Here is a 26,277-nt window from a genome sequence, read left to right on the forward strand (position 1 = left end):
TTTGTGAAAATCTTTGAAAATACATTTATCGTAGCTCAAATCGCATGGTCAAAACCAATGCGAACTTCTGGAATTACGCAATAAAGTTTTCATGTACAATCAAGGATTACCAGCACCGTGAAGTACACCAGAGTACTCCTAGTTGAAGCACGCGTCGATATTGTTAAGGTATAACTGGATCGACCAAAAATTATATCTGATTGGAATTTTCGTACTTCGTGATGCAATAAAAATCTGAAAAAATTCAACAACATTTGGAAAGCTATGAACAACAATTATCAATAATAATATTGCTTAAAGGTTAATAACAAATTGTTCAAAGAATTAATTATTCAATAATTTTGCGGTGACCTATTGTTTTTTATTTACGAATCAAATGTGTGTATTTTTCCGAATGCTCATGAATTTTTTCAGAATTTTCGTGGATTTTTGAAATTTCTTCAAAAAATGTTGAAAAAATTTTTTTTAAATTTGAATTTTGGATATGTTTTAGAAGACATATTTACCATCAGTTTTGAAAAGTCTCAAGGTTACTGGATCAAAAATGTACAAATAGAGCCACTTAAGAAATTTAAAAAAGGGAATTTCAAAAATCCACGAAAATTCTGAAAAAAATCACGAGCATTCACAAAAATGCGCAGATTCGATTCGTAAACAAAAACAAGGGTTTACCGCAAAATTGTTATATAATTGTTCATTTAAACAATTTATTAATAACTTTTTGGGCAATATTATTATTGATAATTGTATTTCATCAAAAAATTTACTCGCAATGTCAGATCAAAAATACTTTTAGAATAAATTTTACGAAAGCAAATGATATTTGTACTATATCTACTGGCACCGAGTACGTATATAGGGTCTCTGCAAAGTTATTGATTACGATCCGAACGAATTATCAATCCTTTTAATATGCAGCCGGTACAAACTTTTGGTTGGGGCTGTCGCAGAGGATCGACCTTAAAGCCTTATCAATGGAAAGGTACGTCGAATCAAATTAATCGATAAATGAAAGCCAACAACAGCATTAACTTGTAAGTAAACAATATATTTATTGTTATCGTAATAGCTAAGACACTTGTTACGATATTAGGTACGTCATAAATGATCGTCCATGAGCTTAATCAAATACTGCTATTACACAAATAATTGCTTTTTTTCATAACGTTTTACGGTACCGTACGTTTGGGGCGTTATATTCCTTTTTGTTTTTTTCTTCTTCATCGTCACCCTCATTTCTACGCAATAAAATATAATTAAGAGTTTCCATTTGAAAGTGTTTTCGCATCGAAGTCAAAGTGTCGTAAGCAGTGACGTGCATTCAAGGATAATACCTGATAAAAAAGAACATCGTCGATATTGAGTCGCATAAGTCAACGCTTTTAAGGATTATTCTCTACAGAAGAAATGATAGTTTCAGGCATGAAATATCGTTACGTTTCGATATTGGAAACAACATTTCTTTGGTAGTCAATTTAGCACGTAATAGGTTTTCAAAAAATAGTATTTCTGTCGATAAAATTGATTGTACAAATTTAACGAACACGTGTAATAAATATATACGTGTTCGTGGATTGGGATGAATTTATTAATATGTGGTTTTACGCGAAATACAAATTCACTACACGAAACAGACTTTCCAACAAGCAAATGTATAAAACTCTCCCTCAAGCATTCTTTTTAGCCCTTCGATGCATACGATTGGTAAAGAATAAACAAATATTCTTACGTACAATAAGTTATTCACGATTTGCGATAACTCATATTTTCGTATGCAATAAAGGGCTGTAATTTGAGCTAAAATGTCAAAATTGTGAGTGATGGCGATTGAGTATAAAAACGGGACATTTTCAGGTAACAATTTTGCCTCAGGCCCTCTCCTCTCGGTTTTTATTCTCTAGAGTTTCTTTCTTTTCCTCTTTTCCCTTCTCTCTCAGGCTGCAGTACGAATAAAAGTTTCAACTTCGTACTGAAATACAAAAAAAAACGAAAAAGAATTATACGCCCTCATATGCATATCTACACGATGACCAGGTTCGATATTGTATGCACATTTCGTTATACGTATGCCGAGGGAACCTCGCGTTTATAATCTCTGCGAATGCTGATATATAATTATTACACGTATAAAATACGATCGTCTTAACATAGCATACAAATCAAATTGATTCTTCAAGGGCGACACCGTAAAAAAGAAAAATCAGCTCTGCTCGATTGCTTGCTCGAAGCAAAAAAAAATCGATCAGCTAAACGCCCTGTTAAAGTTCAATAAACGCTCGGTTATTGGACTAAAAAGCAAGATACAATAGTCAGGAAATACTCTTCTCTTTTTAAAAAAATTCGTTCAGTTTAGAAACGAAGGGGCACGAGCTGCTCTTGTAAAAATTAATGATGTTCACCGCAGCTCGTACGTAAATATCTAAAGTACAACCTTTCGCAAGCTTTGTACAGAAATAATCGTGTCAAGTTGCGCGCTCGCCTTTGCTTTCAAGCCACCTCGACCATATTTTACAAAGGTAAATAATCAAAATATTCTAAACTAATAAACTCGTGTCTCGATGGATTTTCGAAGGGACAAGATCACCCTAATTTCCACTGATTCAAACAAAAATGTGTTGCAGATCATTTTTGTTTGAAAAATTCCAAATCGGCCGGATAAAAATTACTCGCACCTTCGATATTTCCACGAGAAATAAGCACAAATCTTTATACAATCATTTCAACTATGAACGCTAAACAAACTGGAAGAACAATGTTACGTTTCTACTAACAAAATGCTTCCCGTCGACTCGAACACGGGCGCGTATAAAAGGTTTGCAATTTTGTGTGCAAGCGAGAGCCAAAGGATCCCATTCACATGATTTATTCATCGGATTATTTCGAGTCTACGTATATTAAACAACAAAAATGTTGAGATAACAATTTCAAACGATTACTCAAAAGTGTGTAAATAAATTTCTTATCCCATATAAACTGGCATTTCTTTAAACATTGAATATCGATTTAAAAACATATTTAAAATCTGATAAATATCCAACTCCGAAATATTTGTAAACATTGGATATAAACAATTGAATGCCGGGGACATATTCATTTTATTAAGATGACTTTCAAAGGGTGATTTAATCTCGCGGTCCTGTGAGGCACCGTAAACGAATATTTTCGAATTACCGGAAAGATTTTTTTTTTTTTTTTTTCACTCATCATGTCGTATTAATCGAAGCAACACATCAGAAACGGTTGTAAAAATAGCATTCACAACGAAAACTACTTCAACAATTTCTCTATCGTTTTAGCACGAGTAGCCGAAAAAAAAGGAAATTGGAATTGCTACTGAATTTAGTCCAACAGCATAAATACGTATCTGCAAAACAAGGTGAATTCGTAATACAAAGCTACTCTCGAAGTGTCTCGTTAGCATACTCGCAAACTCACAATCCCTTACGATTATTACAGTGTTAGAAAAACGCGACGGTTAACGAATACATTTTGTCAGTTTGTTTTTTAAACTGCGCAATCACCTTACAAATATGATAATTTTACATGTACTTAATACGCAATAAAACACGGATAATCGCGACGTAAGGCACGTTTTAATTCCTCAAGTTAATCAAATCTGCGTTATACTACGTAAATACGTATAACGAGTTGATCGCAGCTGTCAGATGATTGATGATTTTGATAACGCGATAAAACTCTCTTTCTCTCTCACTCTCTTTCTCTCTCTCTCCTCTTTCTTCTAACGACTCCGCTACAACTTTTCCGATATACTTGGAGCTGGGAAAAGTTGAGGGAGTCTATTGCAGCGTAAATTCAACAGCATATAAAAAATATCGTTACATCTTCATTCATTTTTTTTCCTTTGCACTAGGTTTAGGTCAGAGTGACGTTTCGAGGATGTCAATTTGTCAAACAGAAGGAGAAAAAGTCACATTGAATTTCGATCGTCAAGTTCTTGATCGAATTGAAACATTGATTTTCAGTCAAGTTTTTAATCGAGATGAAAAACATGAGTTTGGTTTACCATGTCGGGTAATCTCAATATTTTCGGTAAGACTGTATTCAATTGATAAGTTTGACACCAATTTATCGGTACAATCTCGAAAATTGGTTGTCTAAATCAATTTCAATTTCACGAAAAAATCGAGCGTAAATTCTTCGAATCTCTCGAATTGATAGGAAAAAATACGAGCTCGAATTCAGCATAAATTGACGAGCCTGAATCTCGTCGTTGTTGACGAGTTCTTTGGATCTTTAATTCCGTTGTTGATTCGAACTCGAAGATAAATTTGAATCTGATATCAGCGATGTAGTTCTGCTCAATCGAACATGATCTACCTACCGAGCAGAAAGAGATAAGGCTGAACACATTCTTCGACCTGTTTGACAAAATGTACATTGTACTTGATAGGATTATATCAATTGGCCTCGTAACAGTCACTCTCGACGATTGCAGCTCACGTAGAAACTTGTCTCTCAAACGCAACGCGGACTACGAATAATGTCGTATTCCGGTCTCGACGATCTTTGTCATTAAATCGAAAAAAAATCAAATAAGATAACGATAAAATACATTTTAACGAAATAGGCGGGTTTGCCAATAAAAATACCCCCTGTTAACCCTACCGCTGTTAATATCAAATAATCAATATTTTCGCGCTTTACACTCGCGCATAATATTAAATCGTGTACATGTACACTTGAAACGCAAAACGAGCACGAGTTTTTATGAAATTAAACGAGAAAAGCGAAATTGTCACTCGACCAAATTTCTCTGCAATCCGTCGGTTTGACGCGATTGTCCACACGCACACTCTCACCCATGCACATCGGTCACACGCAATGACAAACACTCGCGCTCGTGATATTAATTATTCATCACTCTTAAATTAATCAATCGATTACTTCAATTATATATGCACATGTTAAAACAAGGCGTTTCGGTATGGACGGTTGTGATTGCTTTTACAATTTCAATAAGGCATATTTCTCACATTCGGCGTGATTGTAAAAAAGGCACTTGATTCGAGCTTTCAATGCTAGTTCTTTTTTCCTAATAATACGCGTTCCCTAGCTTCGATTTTTTTTCCTCTCGATACTTTCTACGACGGCTGAAATTTCATGAGCCCTCAATTACAACGATTCAATCAAAAAAAGTGATTCGCTTCCGCATAATTATCACACACGTTGAACACCAACGGTGTGATTGAGAGCTGATGGAATTATAACGAAAAGTTTTTCACATCTCTATTCACTTCGTACAACGCTTTAGAACAGATTCGAATTTAAGGCGTGCGAGAGACGTTCAATTTTCACACTTGATTGCCGGATTTTCGATTACAAGTTAGCATCGACACTAACACACTCGGAACTTTGAACGCAGTTCGTTTCGATAGCCATCTATCGAATTTTTATACGAATATATAATTTTTTTCATTCTCTTTTCATTAAATTACAATGAAAATGATCGTTTGCTAAAGCAGTTTTTGCACAATAAAACGTAAATATGATTTGTACAAATTTTCGATCGAACTACGTACATTTGTGGAAAATAATCGTTTTTTGAAAATTTAGTAATTAGTTGAGATTTAGAAACATCTTTTCAATTCAACGTGGCCAATATTCCGATCACAATCAAATTTTTTGATTGAAATAAAGAAATTTGTGCTAGTATCTACAGAGAAGTGACGAAATACGTTAACGAGTGATCAACGCACCGACTGCCGAATGGGCATTTTACGTATGAATTTAATAAAAGCACGATTGATAACGCGATTTTTATGCTTCTTTCGCCCGAGCAATCGACTAATCGCTTACTCATAATTGCACTTGTCTTCCATCACACGTGAAGCGGCGCTCCGAAATTTTGGAACTAGATATATTCGCGCGATTCGATGATGTGCTTTCGTAAAAGGACATCGAACAGGGAATCTGATACGTCATGATACCAGACTTGAGATCTATTCAATACTATTTTCGTGATTCAATACTAGTTATGCGTAGGTATGTTTTTCCTTTCTTTCTTTCTTTCTTTCTTTCTTTCTCTCTATCCTTCTTTCTGGTAGTTAAACTTAAGCCTTTCTACGCCTTACGAAAGTTTACATGAAGAGCAAGAACGGATAATAGTATTTTACGTTGACTTTAAATATTATTGTCAGATTATAATATAAAACCTTGATTGTCGGTTCGTTTCTCTCACTCTTTCAATAAAAAACGTGTGTCCAGCCTTTGACACTTTCTGTCATTCGTTGACTGAATAATAAAATATTTTGTCATATGTGTTATATACAGAATATTCATAGATGAAGAATGATACGATTTTATAAAAAAAAGTCAGCTAACGACGGTTGCGTGCCTTATTTTCGTATTCTGCGCGCACGTAACCGTGTTTCTTCTTTTACCACCAATTTCGATTACGAATTTATATGTTTTAGATTGATTTTTTTTTACCCCTTCAACGAGTGTGAAGCAATCACGCGTTCTATCGCATATTTCTGCGGTAACATCGGCGTTTCGTTCCCTCTGTCTCTCTTTCTCTCCCGCTTGCTCTCCTTCTACTACAGCCACGTTAAAACATTCTCGGGTTTGTTGGTCGGAGGATTGATGAGTGATTGCACATCATCGAGTATGTCACTGCTAAATTCTTCACCCAGCTGAAAATCATGAAAAAATCTTTAATCATTCGGTTATTCGTGTGTTTCAGGGCTTTCGGTATGAAATGTCTTTGGTGGAGTTAAAATGGGGTAAAAAATACCTGAAGTGAAGGCACGAGGTCGTCCGTCGAATCGATGTTATCACTCAACGTTGATATGTCCGGTGTTTCCATCGGCGCTCCTCCTTCTGCGAATGAGCAATCGTTTCGTCATTTTCGACATACTTCTCAAGACTTCGTGCTTCAATCATGATCATAAGCTATTTTAAAATTTCCGACAAGTGAAATGCCAATAGAAAAAATATACAGCTCGTGGGTATAAATCTGTCACGCGTTTTCACAGCTCAAAAATAATTTCATACGTTGTTTGCCGCAAGTGCTTGTTCCGCTTTATCGACTGATTTCATGCGGCTGCACGTGCAAACCGTAACAATAGGAAACTTTTCCATTTACCACTCGTCGCGTCCATGTTGTCATCGATATTGCCAAGAAAATCTTCAGGTGTATGAGGAAGCGAATATGCAGAACCGAGACCCAAACCGCTATCCGCACTCTCTTGACGAGCGTGTTGTTCATTCATACCAGATAAGAACGGATCCATTGCCGCGTCTGTCGTGCTTTGCCGTAGCATGAGCTCCTGCTGTAGATAAAATGGAAGAAAAGTTAACGGCGGCTCATAAAAGACAATAGCCATAAAATCTACTCCGGTCTTTTGGCAAATTTCGAAGTTTCTCAATAAATTATTAATTGATAACTATTGGATTTTTTCGAGGTTGAAAATTGTGATGGTATTGATGAAAAAGGACGAAAACAATGGTCACCTGGCGCATGATTTCTTGTTGCCTTTGCTTGAGACGTTCCCGTTCCATCTGCAACGACTGCAGACGTAATTTTTGCTGACAGGCTTGTAGATTTTGGTTGCTCTGAATGCTCGTGCTGCCAGGTTGCTGGAGCCAATTTTGTGGAAGCAATGCACCGGAAGTGGGCGCTCTTTGGAGATGCGTAGCTGCGAATAACGAGTTTTTCCATTGCATTATCTTATCGCAACGTAAACGCTTATCGTAACGGAGCTGTACAAAATAAGTGGATAACGGGATCACTTGTTTCCACAATGATAAAAAACATTCACAAATTCGTAACATGCACGATCTCATTCGAATCTATGACACGACTATATCGGGTAAAATTTGTAAATATTCCGTTGTATGGGCACAATTGTATTTTTATTGATTAAATTTAAGGGGCTTACGGATTCTGGGATCGAACCAAGACGTCGTTCGTGTCTGATGGTTGATAAAATATATTTCTCCTTCAGGTGTTCGAGCTTGTTCCCAACCGTCAGGCAGCGGTCCAAGGGCGGTAGGTGCTACGTTAGCGTTTTTTCCACTCTCGACAGCTGCTGCAACCGCGGCGATGCTTACAGCAGCGGCAGTTTTTCTCGGATCTTCCCATGTCGTGGTCCTGTCTAAGTGACTGTAAAATAAGAATGAATAAATGTAAATTCTGCGAAAATAGAGGGATTATGGGTCGCTAAATAAAGCCTTTTTCATCTTGGTCGCTCACAATTTTCCAATTTAAGGGGATTCCAAGAGATTTTTCGGTAGTGCGGGGTGCTTTTCAACGATTCGGACGAGATTCTAAGAGTTTCGATGAAAATCGATCTCTCGTTACTTTTATATACAAAAAAATAGTAACGATTAGTACTTGAAAATGAGGCATGCAATGGCCAAGGCTCAAGGATTTTAGTTGCCGAGTGAGTTGGACCGGAAGATCTCGCGTCTAAGACGTCGAGGCAGCGGTGCTTAGAACCAGAGCCACGGATTAGCGGAGGATGTGGGGAAGACGAAGAAAAAAGAGACCGGATAGAAAGCGTCGCGATAATACAGTAATAGGCCGGGAAATCTCGGTTCGTTTGGCAACGTTCCAAAGCCACGATATTGTAGCCCTCTCGGAGTATGGCCAAGTAAATACAGAAGTCGAGAAGGGAGGCGAGTGGGGAGAGTAACCCAACCGACGATCGACGATGTCGCAGACGGAGATGATGACGACGGAATGGGCGAGCGCCAGAAGGATTTTCAGCTAGCCCGCAAACCGCCGATGGCGAATAAGAATCCACATCAGCATATAACACGCTATAGCGGCATCTACCAGAAGAGCAACACCAGCGACGGCGGCGGCGGCGGCGATATGCGAGCTTAGAGAACGTGTAGTGGCCGAAGGAGCTCCCAACGAGGGCCACATACGAGACTACGATGTATTTTTACTCCGGACATCACGGCGCCGGACAACTCATAAATAGACACTCGCGTGCCCGCTTCGTCGTCGTCTCTTTCTTATTCCCCTCAATCTTTTTCTTCGTCTTCTCTACCACCTCTTTAACTACTCAGTTTGGCTCTCCTCTCGCTTCCCCCCTCGCTGTTCTCCAGCCTCGAAAACATCTTTCTATCGAGAAATCAAACCGTTCGTTCGCCATCCAACCACCCCTCCAATGATACGACAACCGTCGCTATAACTCTGACGCCTTTCTGCGTTCATCTTTCATCTCATCTCGCCTCTCGTTAATCTCCAGCATCCGCGGCAAGTACTCTTCAGGTGGATGCCGCTTCGCTGAATCTTCCATTGATACCTTTCGGCTGAAAAATCGGGGTCTTTTATAGAGGAAATTTGAACGTTCGGGAGAATTAACTCACTGCGTATGAAAAAGCTCTTTTAATCCGGGCTCGAAATCCTTTTGGAAAGTACACGTAATCTCTCGGAGCAAATGCTACGAACGTCATCATCGGCAGAGCTATTTAAATACGAATGATGTTCGACAAATCGGGATTAAAGTACGATTCCAAGAGATATTTTTATTACTCTTACAATCACAACAACCGGACATCATCCTATTATCTCATGATCCTACACTAATGTCAGGCTAATTATGGAATTACCATGTTTGTCGATGGAAGTGAATCTCCCTTTTTTTACGCCTGACTCATTCGGCCGGAAACTCGTGACGTTTTCAACTCATATTTCGCAAATTCGAGTCGGAATTGCGATCCAATTTACCGAAATATGATTCGTATTCGAGGCTCCCAATTCACTCAAGTTTCATTCAGAATTGCGATGAAATTGAAGGAAATTTCATTCGCGCGATTCCGGTGAATTTAAGCGAAAACCAATTCCGATCGAATTCACCGCGATATTCATTCCAGTGTTGCTGTCATATTTACGGAAATTTGTTCCGGAATCGCGCTCCGAACTATCGCAATTAGATTGGAAAGTTTTTTAACCCCGTCAAAATTTAAGGAAGTTCATGCGTTACTTGTTATTCAAAAAAACAACTGAACTTTTTTGCTCTTTTGATAATCGAAGAAACGATTAAAATTTATTCTCGCAATTATTGAAATTATGTTTAACTCGTTTGTTGAGATTGTTAAATTTTTAATATAAGGATAGCGGTTAAGGCAGTTGATGCACGAAACAATTGTCTTAAGAAAGTCTTGAAATTTACACGGAGTTTCAATGCATAGTCGACCATATCAAATTTTAAAGGGTCGTCTTATTGGTTATTTAGATTAACGTGTTTAAATATGAAGAAAAACAGACAGGGGTATAGGAACTATGTGTAAAAAAATCGTTTACCTTTCCATATAACGAATGCGAAAGCTTCTTACGAAGTTTATGAAAAATAGACAATAACAATTAAGGTCTGAGAAAAAATTCAAGATTGCCTTGCAAGTATAATAAAGACAGACAGATTACGTTAAAGATTGAACGAAATTGATAAAATGAACACTCGTAATCTCACATTTGCTTATTTCATCACATTTTGTTTCTTCTTGGCTTGGGCTTGTCGTTTTATTAACACTTTTTCCTTGAACCATTTCCTTTTGCGCTTCGTAAAGCGATTTTTTACATAAAAAAAAAAACTATAGTATTTTAGCCAGGAACGAATGAAATTTTGGGTTCAGCCAGTGATGAATCCCCGTTCAATTAATGGCTTCTAATTTCATTCTCCAAAAAATAAGCTGAAAAAATTTATTTACAATCTTGAATTAATAATAATAAGAAAAAAAAAATCTCAAGTAGTAAAATTTTTTTTCGTAATTTTTACTTTAGTAGTAAAATCGTCAAGCAAAATGTGACAAGAGCCATTTTCTATTTGTATGCGTATGCATATTTATATTTTAAACGAGCCGACTCACGGTGTTGTCAAACCTTCCACTGTTTATGTCGTTATTACTACTCATGAACCTCAAATAAGTGTTTTACTTTTTCCATTCTCAAGTGATTTTCACCGGTAACAAGGCTTTCTCAAGACATCATTGATATCTAAAAACATTATATTTTCTTATTCTCGTTTTTGGCTCTCCAAAGTTGGGAGGATCCTATTTCATTAAATCCGAATTGTCGCACAGGAAATGTGCCTGCTATAAGAGCATGTGTATAATTCTTAAAAAAATGAGATTTGAGTTAATTTTTCTCTTGGCAACAAGACTTTTCTATTAGATTCGCGTGATCTTATGACGCTGAAGTTTCCAACGTTGGAGTCCAACGAAATGATCGAAAAAAACTCTCCAATAATTCCAGTAATTCTCCTATTTTGTTCCCTGCCAAATTTGCGATTCGTAGTTTTTCAAGCTGCACCAACGATTCATGAAATAAACAATTGGTGAATTAAAAACGTTTTTTTCGTTCATTTCGTTGGAGTCCAACGTTGGAAACTTCAGCGTCGTGTGATTTTCCTTAAACCCGTACATGAACCTCGTTCATTTCCACTTCGGTTCTGAACTAATCGTAAAAAGCAACCAAAGTACATACATTTCTTTCGATAAAAATAATAAGTGAAATTCGATACGAGCATGCGAAAATGTTTTTACAATGAGGAATAGAAATTGGTGCATATACCGAAACAAGTTGTTGGCTGAACAAACCAGTGCGGCGAAAACACCTTTGAATCGATCCGATCATTGAGTTTGAACCAGTTATTTTGTCGCAGTAACTACAAAGTGCGCGTAAGCAAATAGGTTTTAGTTGGTCGAGCGAAATCACTCGCCTTCTCCTCCACACCGGTGATTCAATCGATTCGAATCAGAGAAATGTTTACAATTTAGTTGAACGATCCGATGCGCCATTCAATAAAAGACCGTTCATTCGATCGTTTTCGTCCTACAGAACCGGATTTAGTCGAGGAACGAATTATTTTCTCACTCCGTTTCAGGAAATTCAACATGAGCTCGATCACACAAGCAAGCGGAGTAGTTGCGCCCGTGCACGAAGACAACCCACGCGAACGCGGGATGATCTAGTGGCAGACCGACGAGGCGCCATGTCGGTAACGACCGATGATTCCTGTTCTACCGCGACGGAAGAGACGCATCGAAATGTCCCGGGCTGTGTCATTTAGTCGTCTTGAGGTTAACGTTATCTATCACTTGTTCAGTCGGTAAAAATCCTGCTGCATGTTTTACTTCCGAGTAGGTTGATATTTGAGAAAAAAAGAAGAGTTACGCGCTATTCACATTTTATCAGAGAACAAGGTGCAACTTATATTTTTCTCGAAAAATCAAGGATGCTCGGGTAAAACGTGCAACCATTTTGCACTCACGCGAGTGATAGATCACCTTAAGATGATGGATCAGTCGGTAATCACAACCGTGAGTGCGAGAGAGATAGCTGCAAATTTTGAAAAGGAAATTTTTCCACATCGTTCGTCTGATCGAAAAAATAAAAATGTCATCGGATTTTTGCGATCGTGCTGCGTACGATTACATTTTTATTATTTTAATCGGACGAACGATGTCGTCAAAGAGTTTCAATTTCAAAAATTCGAGGTGTGATTACCGACTGATCCATCATCTTAAATAACGAGGGAACGCGATCGGTAAGGATCCCAAAACTCTGTTTCAATCGACTGAACATTTGGGAAAAGGACTTGGGGATTCAGGCAAGGGACAGGAAATCCTTCATGTATCGTAAAACATCCAATTAATCAGCAAAAGAGAACTTGAATTTTTATGAAATTTGCATGCACTTAGAAATGTCACGCTCAGGTAAGAAGAAGTTCATTTTCGAGACTTTCCCCCTTTTCACGCGTAAGCTTTCGTGGTCAAAAGTTTATCGGATGAAACTTTATCGTATACCGTTTGTATGACGCTGAAGTTTGCAACGTTGGAATCCAACGAAATGATCTAAAAGAAACTCGAATAATTCCAGTAAATCTCCAATTTTGTTACTTGCCGAATTTGCAATTCTTCATTTTTCAACCGACATCAATGATTCGTGAAATAAAAAAATGGTGAATTACAAAACCTTTTTTCATTCGTTTCGTTGGACTCTAACGTTGCAAACTTCAACGTCGTTCGTTTGTTTCGTTAAGGAAAAAAAAGGGAAAGAACGTTGTATGATTATGGCTGGGTAGCTCGTGCGAGAAGCATTTGGAGCGGGTTATTTTTTCCCCGCAGCGTGGGATTCGAGAGCGAAAGAAATGAAGCAAAATGTGATGGTTGGGAGAAAAGAAAAAAACGTGGATTTTCTCTAGATCCTGTAAATTTCCACTGCTTCAAAGATCTCAATCGATTCTCCAGAAATTTGATTTAACATACAACAATTGAAAAAGCATTTAGACTCCCTGTGTAACGAGCTTCGTCCGGACGGAAGAGTTTCTCAAGCTACTTTCATTCAAAGAACCGCGAGTTGCCTTTGAATTGAATCGTTTAACCTTCGTCCGGATGGAAGATCCATTCATCCGGGGCACTATAAAGGAGCTTCGTCCGAAGGTCGAGTGATTCAACTTCAACTCCCGAAGATCCTGACGACTCTCGTTGCAATAGAAAAAAAGTTTCTTTCGACACTCGAATCGTCATCGAAAAAAAATGTTCTCGCTTGTTCGAACGACTCGACATTTACTTTTCAGTATGAACTAAACAAAATTTAAGAGTCAAAAACGTCTCTTGGAAATAGAAGAAGAAGGAGTTACTCGTTTCTTGAAACGTCCGGACTGAAATAAACCACTTGAACGAGCAACTAAACGAGCCATTTTTCCGACTGGACGTACGACGTTTGTCTCAACGTGCAGACAATCACCACCTCCGGGCATCGGCTGGCACTGAGAGGCTAGATTGTTAAATCACAGTTAAAGAGAGGCAAATCGTTTGAGCACCTGTGCAACTCGTGCATGTGCATGTGCGTGCTTCTCCACTTTATCACGCGCTAACTTAGACAAATACCGACGACACGAGCTCCACGATTTTCTCGGGTTTTGCTTTATTGTTTGCGAACATTATCCCCTCGAATAATAGTAATGGTGCATCGTACGAGAGTTAATTCGAGATAAAACTCGATCGATAATAATCCGATTCAAGGGAGTTGCTCTAATTTTCCATGAAAATTTATCAAATGATTTTTTTCAAATAAAACAACAAGCAGTGCTGAAAATATACACGACGTTGAAGTTTGCAACGTTGGAGTTCAACGGAATGAACGAAAAAAAGATTTATAATTAATTATTTTTTTATTTCACGAATTATCGATGTGGCTTAAAAAATTACGAACTGGAAATTCGGCAGGGAAGAAAATTGGAGATTTACTGGAATTATTTGAGAGTTTTTTTACATCATTTCGTTGGACTCCAACGTTGGAAACTTCAGCGTCATAAATATACCACCTGTAAAATCCCAAACAATCGAATTAGCCAAAATTTTCTGTTCTTTCTTTTCTTTTCGTACACATATAAAAGTATATAAAAAGCACCTTGACTGCTACTTCTTTAAGAAACGACGACGCTGAAGTTCGCAACGTTGGAGTCCAATGAAATGAACAAAAAAACATTTATAATTGACCAATTTTTTATTTCACGAAGCGTCGGTGTAGGTTGAATTGCTATGAATTGCAAATTCGGCAGAGAACGAGATTGAAGAATTACTGGAATTATTGGAGAGTTTTTTTAGATCGTTTAGTTGGACTCCAACGTTGCAAACTTCAGCGTCATAAGAAACATTAATGGGTGTATTGGATTGAAATTGCAGTAAAAAAAAAATGACGCTGAGGTTTGCAACGTTGGAGTCCAACGAAATGATGTAAAAAAAACTCTCCAATAATTCCAGTGATTCTCCAATTCTTTTACCTGCCTAATTTGCAATTCGTAGCTTTTCAGTCTGCACCAATGATCCGTGAAATAAAAAATTGGCGAGTATAAATGTTATTTTTCGTTGGACTCCAGCGTTGCAAACTTCAGCGTCGTGTAAAAAAATTTTATAAATGGCTGAAGAGTTTTGGTTGTTTCCGTAAAAAAGGTTCTTTTCGGTTTCGAAAATTGTAAAGAACGTTTAAAATGAACAAAGCTTTTAAAATTTCCGAATCGTATAATATTTTCCAAGGTGGCACACTCTCTTTGCCCCGGCCTCTCCTCCCATTTACAGAGCACCTTACGACTCACAAGATCTCGGATTGTTGGATACGCACGGCGATTAATACAGCCGAAGAACGTGGACAATCTTTCTGTCGGAGACTTCGTCCGATAACCTTATTTTTCGAGTGATTATTCTCGAGCAGACGCGGATAGTCCCGCATCCAACGTAAGAGCACGTGTTTCGACATTATTCGCAAAGGGAGCGGTACAAAGGAGAGACTGATCAAGTTATTTGAAAGGATAAATGAAAAATTTCATTTATGCAAAGATATTGAAAAGAGAGGAAAAAAATTGATAGGAAGCGAGAGATCGGGCGTGAGAATTATTCGTTGTACGCACTGAAAAATGGGTCGTGCTAAAGCCCTTAACGCGAGGGCACGTGAATTTCAAGGAAATTTAAGAACGTTTTGAGAGAATTAGAGGCTCGGAGTATACGAAAAAAAGACTGGAGAGGAAGCATTCAGGGGCGCAAGGGATATACACTCGTTAAGGGTCTTCTGGGAATGGAGCTGAAAGATCTTTTCTCAAGAAAAGCCCGATCGAGACGAAAAGGTGGAAAAGATGGGGAAAGATCTTTCCTCGCTTTCTCACGATGTCGGCTAACCGGCTCAGGTATGCGCGCGCGCGCACAGAACGCGACATCTTCCGAGGAAGAGACACTAATTCTCGCAGGTGAACCCCGATCGCTGACCAATTCCAAAAAGCGCGGTGAGATCACGCTCGGCACGCACTCACGCGGTCGCAGCCTCGCTCAGACTCGATCCGATGAACACCGCGCGATTATAAAACGATCTTCGAACGATTATCGCTGATTAGCACTATCAATCAACGGAACGTTCTAATAAGGTTGAGAATTTAGAAGGAAAAAAGAAGTTTGCAACGTTGGAGTCCAGCGAAATGAAGGAAAAAAAATTTGTAATTCATTCATTTTTATATTTCACTAATTGTTGACGTGGATTAAAATATGACGAATTGCAAATTCGGCAAGGAATAAAATTGGAGATTTACTGAAATTATTCGAGAGTTTTTTTAAAATCATTTCGTTGGACTGGAACGTTGCAAACAAATAATAGGACATTTTTTCGATCGATCAGATACTGGAAACTCGAGATTTCCCGAGACTCGGGAAATCCTTGGTTTAACTTAATCATTTGAAAAAAATTCTACCATCTAATCATGTCGAGAAAAGAATCTTTATTGAAGAAACCTTCAAATATTTTTTGAATACGTTCAACAAAAAATGCAACTTCGGTCACAATGAATATTCGACGAACAACACCAAGTTCATGTTCTCACGCATGATTCGACACGGTAGAATTATTTTTCAGTTGTACTTGTAAAATCATCAATAGGATTACTAGGAAAAACCATGCAGTGTCTTATTCACGGAGAGAATTAATAAACAGTAATATTTGGCGTAAATTCACTATAAAGTTTAACGTGATAATTTGACTGCATTTCAAAGATTTTGAAAAATTTTCAGTTTTATAACAGTAAATACTGCAGATAGGACGTCAAAATTTCTTAAATACTGCGGTAATAGTTCTTAAAAAAAATTTTTAATTCAATAACAATTGATGTTTTTGGAAGAGTTTTCTTCATTCAACTACAATGTTTTCGAAGAGAATGAGTCTCCAGTTTGATGTAAAACTCTTTTGTTCGTTTAATCATATTTAAGGAGGGTGGATTGCGACGATACAATGTTGCTATGCTAAACCATGTTAAAAATATTAAGAATTTTAAGATGATAAGAATTTCATAAAATTTGGTAAATGTATTCTTTAAAAATATATAAGACAACATAAATTTTTTTAATTTTTCGACCACATAGCTCTTGAGTAATTGAATACCAAAGTTCACGTGTATAAGCATACAGTTTACATATAGACAGTTATACATCTCGTGCATAAGAACTTCGATTTAAGGCTCAATTATGCGATAACCATGTGGTAAAAAAATTTGAAAAAAATTGTATTTGTGTACTTGATGCCAATGAATGGTATCACGAAATTTGATCAAATTCTGATTATTTTGATTTCGTGATCCACCCTCCTTAACCTTGTGATTATGATATATTTCATTGCCACCCCGTAATGCCACATTTCGTTGTTCCAATGACTTTTTTTATTAGCATACTTGGAACAATAAATATTATTTAATTTATAGGAAAATTCAACTTTTCTCCCATAATAATGTCATGAATTGCAGCTCGTCACCGCACCATCGTTACTCACGATAATTTTTCAAATTTAATTCTCTCCGTGTTCGGAAGAAAAATTACCAAGGTTTTTCCCCCTTATCAACATTTATCTTCTCTTATATCTCTCAACCACGAAGGCCACATAAAAATTATTTTTCTCGCGCTCCCCCTGTCGTACCGCGTCTATGCCTCGCGGTATCTCGTCATTCTTTCTCTCGTTGTGCACCGGAGAGTACACGTGTGAGTGAGTTTTTCTTTTTTACCGTCAAATTATTCAATTGAAAAGTGAAAAGTGATAAAAAGAATGCCGAAAAGAAGCAGAGAAAGAGACAGCATATTGCTAGAGATGACGAAACGAATGAAGGAGATGCAAACTCAAATAAGAGAATTGCAAGAAATCCAGGAGAGTAGCGATCAAGATGGCGGCGAGTCGCTCGGGGACAGCGGCGACGAGGAAGATGGCGTGGAAAGTGATGGCGGAAAATCGGAAAGTAAAAAAAATATATATTGATGGACTTGCACGGGTGGCAAGATGAGTCGGAAAAAATTCCTGATGAGCTTGCACGAGCGGCAAGGCATATCAGAGGTTAAGTTTGAAGGATTACCGGGACTCAATGCTTATAAAAATGGTTTTTTGGCTCATGCGAAAATGATCGAAGCAAAAAAGGAAAATATGTACAATTATTTTTTATATATTTTATTAGAACGAACGGAAACCACGGGAGAGGACAAAGAAAACGTGAAGAATGAAAGGAAAAGATGGGCTCATTGGTGTTCCAATGGAATTAAAAAAGAGAAAAAAGAAGAGCTAAGTAAAAAATATGAGAGATTGGAAGGTATTGACGCCCCAAAGATTAATCCAGAAATCGAAATAATAATGTCGGAATTCGTATCAAAAAGAGACAAAGCTATGATTGAATCGCAAAAACTATTAAGCGCGGGATTAATGCCGCTAGGGGCAGCGATTTCAGTGTTGTTGAGAGATTAAGAAAACTTCGATATGATAACCTTCACAAGGTGGCTCAGTGACTCTGCTCAGTTGATAATTCAAGCGTTCTATCAGCAATCGATATCACGAAGGAAGGTTATTACTCCTGGCCTCAAAAAGCAGGTTAGTGATGTGCTGGAAAAAACGAAACCGGATGAGTTTTTTTTTGGGAAAGGCGTAGGCGAGAAAATAAAGGAGATAAAGAAAATAAAAGGATAAGCTGTCGCAAAATATTAAGAGCCAGCCGTCAACAAGTCCGTTCCAAAGTTCGACCAGAGGTAATTTAAACGCGAAACGCCTGCAAGGAAGAGGACCCTATCCCAACCAGGGGAACAATCCTCAGAGCGGGTCGAGACTCAGAGAGGAGGAAAAACCAGGAATCCGTCGAGATATAAGTAAAGATGTAAGCGTATCAGCAGGCAGGTTAAGCGAATTTATAGCTGAATGTTCCAAGGTTACAAGTAATGAGTTCGTTTTAAACTGTATTTCGGGATATAAACTGACTTTTACCGGAAAGGTGATACAACTTAAGGAAGTTGAGGCTGTACAGTCATTTTTTTTACCCAAAAGTGATGACCTGTACCTTTCAAAAGTTAGGCCAGTTTACAGTTTGGCAATGTTGCATACACTTTAAAGAAAAGTTGGGGAAAAAAAGACGAAAAACTGGTGAAAGCTCAGTCGAAAACACGAACAGTGACGATCCTAGCCTCAAAAAACTGCAGGGAAAACAGATTATTATTAATATAATCTCAGCAAATCTCCTAATAAATCTGAAAAAAATTGACATTATTCGGCAAGCCTTGCTCATGTTGCCCAAAAAATTTCATATTTTTAGCATCATTTTTAACGGAGATATCACTGAATGTGTCTTGACTTCCATAAGATTACATGTTATTTGGTCCAAATTGTTATTGATTTTTCTCAGCAACGACGCTCCTAAACTGTCTGAAAATTTAACTGATTTTTTTTTACACTTCACTTTATAAGATGCAATCGGTTTAAAAGCGGTGACATCATTTTCATTCTAATGCCTCAACTTCCTTAAGGTCCTAAGGGCGATTATAGCGGAGACAGAACTGCAAGACTATAAAATGGCAATCGGAAAGTTATTTAAAAAACGAGCAATAGAAATGTGCGAGCCAGAATCGGGCCAATATTTATCGAGTTATTTTTTAGTACCGAAGCCTGACGGGTCATACAGATTCATTTTAAATTTAAAAGGATTAAACGAATTTATCTGTCCAAATCATTTCAAGATGGAAGATACGCGAACGCAGTGAGTCTCCGGGTAACTTCATGTGCTCGGTTGATTTACTGGACGCATATTATTTGGTCCCGATTCAAGAAAGATATCGAAAATATTTAAGATTCGAATTCCAGGGACAATTATATCAGTTTAATTGTTTACCATTTGGCCTGTTCGGCACTGTATGTATTTACAAAGGTCTTGAAGCCGATAATAAGCGTTCTTCGGAAGAAAGGGCTAGTGTCAGTCATTTATTTAGATGACATTTTGTGTATTGCAGATTCTGAGTTAGAATGTAAACGGATCGCAAAAGAAACTAAAAAATGATAATAGCTTTATGCACGGCGCATAGATCACAAACATTGTCGAAAATAGATGTAAGCAACATTATTCGAGTAAACGATGGTTTAGAGATAAGAATACCTGACCAAATTAAGACATCTGGACCAGGAAAGTTGCAGCCAAATTTGATTATTCCCGCGTACAAAGAAAAACCGGAACTGTGCGTGTTAACATTGAATAGATACTTTTATATCAACTAGGAAACCATTCGAGGCAGTTCCAAGTCAGACCATTGGTCATTGGTTAAAAAAGGTATTAAGTAAAAGCGGTATAGATGTCTCGATTTTTGGCGCGCATTCACCGAGACACGCAGCATCCTCCTTGGCCTTTGCAAAAGGAATAAACATCGATACAACAAAGATTGTCAAAGCTTTGCATTAGCAGTATTGCAAAATTAATGGTTAAAAAAGTTTCCTTCTTTAAGAATGTAACATTACAGGTTAAGCTACTATTATGATATAAGCTTTTTTGTACCAGAGAAAGTCTGCAATTAAAATCATTTATTCACGCTGAAAAAAAAAAAAAAAAAAATTATCTCTAAATCACTACATCTGTAATCTCGAAAACGAGGCGCGAAAAATAATTCAAAGATCAGAATTATATGAGCGTCTCGTTCGAAGAGATTACAACCCGTCCCCCCAAAAATAAGGTATAAAAATAATGCAGAGAATTATCCCGCCCTTGAAGAAGACAAGATTACCGGAAAATTTTTTGTTTTTGGGATGATAATACTCTAAAAAATTATGACGAGATACCGCGAGGCATCGACGCGGTACGACAGGGGGAGCGCGCGAGTTCGTTCCTTTCTTAACTCACTCTAAAAACGTTGTGACATCTGGTGGGCACAGGGGGTACTACATTTGTAATTTCTTCGAACGAGGCGCTCATATAATTCTTTGAAATAACTACGTGACTTTTCGAAATCAATTTTTTCCAAGACGTCGATGTATTATCAATTTATTTAGATACTGTCATAGTCAGCCAACTAAATGATGTTTGTTTTTCGATTTTCCATGATTTTAGTCGATCTTTTGGGGTTTGAATCGATTAAAAAAAGAAACTTTCGTTTCCGGTGAAAGTTTGATATTTCTCAATTGCCAGGTTTTCTAAACGTCGATCGTTGCAATAATGAATGAAGTTCACCTCGATGACATTTCAATGTTACGACGCTGAATTTTGCAACGTTCGAGTTGAACGAAATGAAGAAAAAACAACACTTGTAATTCGACAATTTTTTATTTCACAATGTATCGGTGCAGGTTGAAAAACTACGAATTGCGAATTCGGTAGGAAACGAAATTGGAGAATAACTGGAATTATTCGAGGATTTTTTAAGATCATTTCGTTGGATTCCAACGTTGCAAACTTCAGCGTCATTCAGTGTTCCTAAAGACGATTCAATTTAATCCCAAAAAAATTCTCTTATCGAACTAATATTTAGCCAAGATTTAGGACCGAGAGCTAGTTTCAATGAAGTAAATTGACATAATGGTGAAAAGGTACGAAAGTGTGCGATGAACTTGCGTCGACCTCGAGTAACTCTCGGCGATCTTTGGTAGGATCGCAAAGAGGGAGCGGGCGCGCAGGTGGTGGTGGGTGGAGGAACGCTGTCAGGAAGTGGTTGAATGGCGAGTCGCCGCTCGACTCCTTTGACACGACAAGTAACACGTGGGAATACTGGCACGGCGCCGCAGGTGAAAATGTGCTGGGAAACGTTTTTGCATAATAGAATGAGGATATCATGACACTTGAGCGACAGTAGGGAGCAAATCATAGGGGACTTGGAACAGGGAAGCGAGGGAGTCAAAAAGCCTTTGAAAAGGTGGTGAAAAATTTCGATGATTCGATGAAGAACATTATTTTATTGAGCAGGGACCCGGTGGTGTCCTCGAGTGATAACGAGACCGAAGATCATCTTCGACGTTGTTGAAAAATGCGTTGCAGGCGTACGAGCTTGGTGGAAAGTGCATAGCTTCGATAGAGGGAGAGCACAGACGACGCTGAAGTTCGCAACGTTGGAGTCCAATGAAATGAACGAAAAAAACATTTATAATTGACCAATTTTTTATCTCACGAAGCGTCGGAGTAGGTTGAATTGCTACGAATTGCAAATTCGGCAGAGAACGAGATTGAAGAATTACTGGAATTATTGGAGAGTTTTTTTAGATCGTTTAGTTGGACTCCAACGTTGCAAACTTCAGCGTCATGAGCACAGCTTCTCATCTCTTTAAACTCGAAGGTGTTTGGATGAAAGATACGAGCGTGTAAATACGAAAGCTGCGGTAACGCGGAATGAAGTATTTTGTTGGCGGAGCGTTGCCAGACGAACGGAGGTTCGAAACGGCACGAGAAAAAAAGAAAAGACTCACTTGAGGAAGTAAATTTGGCCTTCGGAGGTGCGCGCTTGCTCCCATCCGTGGGGCAGTGGTCCAAGGTCGTCGACAGTGCTGATGACATCGTAGCTCCTCTGTTTCTGGTGTTGATGGTGGCGCGTGTGTTGATTGACCTGTTGGGCGGAGGCGTACGTTTGTTGGAGGGAAGCAGGGCTGCTGTGTGCTCTGGGATGTGCGACGATGAGTCCGCTCGAGGATCCGGTTCCGGGAGGAGGCCCTGTGGCAGTTCCGGTCACCGAACCGCTTGCGCCAGCGGTAGCGGTCGTTGCACCGGACGAAGTTGGACCACTGGGGCTCGCGCCGGTGACGCTGCCGGTGACGACGATCGTACCGAACGCCGAATCGGCTGAGTTTTCTCTCGAATGCGAGATCGAGGGGCTCTTACTACCGGTCGAGGGTGGATTGAAAAACGAGTCGGGCAAGTTTCTCATGCGCAACGGAACTTGAAGCGGTCTCTTAGCATCCGGCTTAAGTACGCTGTCGAACAGAGCTTGTAAAACCATTTCGGAATCACGGTCTTCGACGATGTTGCTCTTTGACAACTGATCAACGTCCTGATTGAGCGCCATTTTCAACGAGAGCCAATCGAGCGATCGCTGCGATTTCGTTATCGGAAGATCCGCTCGATCGTTTCCTCTCTCCCGTCGGTCCGATTATTCACGCGACCCGGGTCTCTATTCTTCTCCTCAATAATTCAATTATTATTCTCCTAGTTTCTTCGCTTCGAGCGGGGAACCTTGATCCTCTCGTTTCTCTCGAGTTAATACTAAATTGCATGGAGCCTGTGTAAACAAGTACGATTGTTCGTCGTTGGATTCCCCGGACAGCGATAGTTCTCGGTTACCTTTTCGTACCGCTCGAATACGCAGCTCGAATCACCAGTTTTATATTTTAATGTGTGTAAATATTATCTATATATAACAGAGCTGCTACGCGTATGTAATATTCGGTTCGCATGTGGGGCACACAGCCGGGGGACTCCGGGAACCGTGCGCGTGTACGTAAGTATGTACCTCACAGCACTCGAGTCTTCTCTTTCTCGGCTCGACTCGACCCCGGCAAACACAAGCTGCTTTCCATCCCTCCTCGGATTCTACTCTTGCTCGGTGCTGCTATCTCGCTTTCCCCGGCACGCCTCCAACGTCTCGAGGACCTACGACATTCACGGTAGTATACTCCCCTCTCCTTGGGCACGCGGTCGCTGGCTCCCGACTTTCTCACTCCTCTCTTTGCCTTCTTTTTCTTTCTTTCTTTCTTTCTTTCTTTCGTTCGTTCTTTCGTTCGTTCGTTCGTTCGTTCGTTCGTTCGTTCGTTCGTTTGTTCGTTCGTTCGTTCGTTCCTTCCTTCGTTCCTTCCTTCCTTCTCTCCTCTCTTCTCCTCACCACTCCACTCCTTACTCCTTATTCTCTCTTCTTCTCCACCTCTTTTTCTGATTACCGCCGTGCCCAAGACAACAAAACAAGAAGGACAATGCCGCTGTTGCCACCGTCGTTTCTCTCGCTAAACTTCGCTAGTTTTCTTTCCTCTGTTTGCTGCTAATGAAAAATCTCGTTTTTTTCTCTCTTCGTTCCACGAGCGAACATTACGATTATTCAAATGTTCGTTTCTTTTGGGACGCACGTACGAGATTATTCTCTTGCGATATTCCTTCATCGACAATCTTTTCACTTCTCGATCCCACCTTTTCTCTCACTCTTCATGCCCCCTACGCTGTTTACTAATTTTAACGAATTTTTAGCCTTTATTCACTGTTTCACTGTGTACAGGTCACGTATGCTGGGAGCAACGTTATTTCTACGTAGCATGTTCGTATACACAAGAGCAGCAGCACCTTGCCTCGTGACTCCGCTCCCGTCGTCCCTCCAACACAGAGCCTCTTTTCTATACGTGTTTACAGTCCAGCGCGTGTATACACACTCTCCGGCTTATAATGCTACGATATGGAAGGTCTGTGCGCCAGTCAGAACTACGACTGATCTACCTGTTGGCAGGGATATATGGCAAGCCAGACAAGCGGTATCGAGGTAGCGAGAGAGTTTAAACAATTTTTCATTATTATCACACGCGGATACATTCGTATCGCGGATGCGTACGAACGAATGCAGGTGACCGAAGGCACTTTCTTCTCCTTTAACTGTGTATATATTTCATATAATAAAAAAATATTAATTTATGTGGTTCCTCCTCGTTGTTGTGTATATTCGCGTCTCCTTGTCAAAGATATTATTTCAGTCTATGAAAGACGCTCACGCCTCCGACTCCCTCTCGTTATTACCCTACGCGTATTACTAATTACGGAGAAGTATGTGTTTATAAAAAGAGAGTCGGCGCTTTCGTATCACGAGCTTGTACCCCCGCTTGTAACACCCAAAGGAGGAAGGTGGTTTGCTCTTTCGATTTCCTGGTCTTGCACCACAGCCGGAGACTCACCAAGCCCGCGGAACCCCCTCACTTTACGTCTTGATTATTACGTCTCTTCGCCGCTTTTACAGCAAATAATAGATACAAAAATCTAATGAAGAGAGATAAATATCTATCTTTCGTCGATCCGCATTTTAACTTTCTTCTTTCGCGTATTCCTAACTGATGGGACTTCTTCGATTGTATCTTTATAGCGAGTCAACGAATTTAGGCGTTTAACAACATCACAGTAGCATTTTGTTCAACCAGACGGGCGGATGCCAAAGGCCGGACATTAAACCACTTCGGAGAACTCGCGTTCGCGGGTGAACGCGAGGGGAGCAAGTGAAGCGAAAGGGGGGCCCCCCGAGGAACGAAAGAGTGAGATCGAACCAGAGACGAGCCTTCTGCATCAACCGAACGGTTCATTCGCGATTATCCTTTCTTTTATATTATTTTTCATACATATTTACACTAACACGGAGATAATGAGACACGCACCCACACACTGTACACACGTCTGTATATATTATTGAATTTTTATATATATATATATATGTATGGACGTATATTACACTTGGTTCACACTTGCGTTGCCCTTACGAAGAAATTTACAGAGATATATACATATATAAACATGTATATATATCACGACGGTTCGTGAAGCACCATAATCGGAAGAGCCAAAGTTTCGGACGATCCAACTGACCTGCGTGGCTCCCGTGAGCTAAACAGCTTTGGAAAACGGTAACGACGGCACAAAACACACGCAGCCCGTCCACGGTTGCGCCGCGGGAACGAGGACGGTCACGGGGGGACGGAAACTTACGAAGCACTACCGAGCTGCGTCTGCATGAGTCGCTCGCAAGGCTCTTTTTTCTTCCATCTCGTTCTTTCGTTCATTGGCGGCTGGTGCTTCGCTCGCTTCGCTTGCCAAGTATATCCACCACCGCCACTCTTTTGCCCCACCGCTGATGCAACAAGAACAGTAGCGGGGAATACGAAAGAAGGGCGGGGGCGGGGGAGGGGGGGGGGGGGAGCAACCGAGTAGCGAGTCCACCAATATTCCTCTCTACCACGAGTCTATATGTGCGAGTTCATGTGTTTACGTATGTGTAGCTCTTTTTTTCAATGTGTGTACACCGCAGAAGCTTAGAGAGTCGTTGCTCTACACGCACGGCGTCGGAGGTTCTCCGTTTTCTTCAAGTCGAACCGAGCTATGGCATTGTGTGCGTATTGGCCTGTTGCTCTTTCTCGACGAATCACTCGTCTGTGGCGCTCGCGCATAGACGACAGAGAGATACAAGAAAAGAAAGAGCGGTAGGGCGAGATTCTCGAGTTTATTTAGCCTGCTACCCAAGCGGCGAGAGCGGTTACTTGCCTGCACACATATATAGATATAAATACACACAACACTGCACAATACTACACTTTTTTTCTCCATTTTACATGAAATTTCTAACGTTTTTGGCAGCGACAGGAAATATGTAACGATCATTCAATATGTTCATTTATTGTTGCGCGTGAGAGTCGGTATAGATAATGAATAACGCCCCGCCAATACGCACGTACATTTTCATATATCCAGAGAAATATTTGTTACGCCAGGTGATCGTTCAAACAACTCATCAGTATAGCATTACGATCGATAGAGGTTCGGA

At 39.5% G+C, this 26,277-nt stretch overlaps 1 protein-coding gene across 3 annotated transcripts; it reads right to left on the minus strand.

Annotated features, from left to right (window-relative positions):
• Nucleotides 1-1,027: 1,027 nt before the first annotated feature.
• Nucleotides 1,028-25,517, minus strand: LOC122408916 (Transcriptional coactivator yki). 3 transcript variants are annotated; one of them, XM_043416031.1, is made up of 6 exons: nt 22,193-25,517; nt 7,902-8,125; nt 7,474-7,658; nt 7,106-7,289; nt 6,755-6,840; nt 1,028-6,653 (listed from the first exon to the last, which is right to left on the minus strand). In XM_043416031.1, the coding sequence occupies exons 1-6, from the start codon at nt 22,783-22,785 to the stop codon at nt 6,558-6,560; spliced, it is 1,368 nt and encodes a 455-aa protein (XP_043271966.1). In that variant the 5' UTR covers nt 22,786-25,517; the 3' UTR covers nt 1,028-6,557. The 3 variants fall into 3 exon arrangements, with proteins under 3 accessions (XP_043271966.1, XP_043271967.1, XP_043271965.1); XM_043416032.1 differs by having other exon boundaries at nt 1,028-6,672; nt 7,106-7,292; XM_043416030.1 differs by having other exon boundaries at nt 7,106-7,292; nt 22,193-25,516.
• Nucleotides 25,518-26,277: the final 760 nt, after the last annotated feature.

The sequence above is a fragment of the Venturia canescens genome, chromosome 4 (assembly GCF_019457755.1).
Source record: "Venturia canescens isolate UGA chromosome 4, ASM1945775v1, whole genome shotgun sequence".
Taxonomy (NCBI): Eukaryota; Metazoa; Arthropoda; class Insecta; order Hymenoptera; family Ichneumonidae; genus Venturia; species Venturia canescens.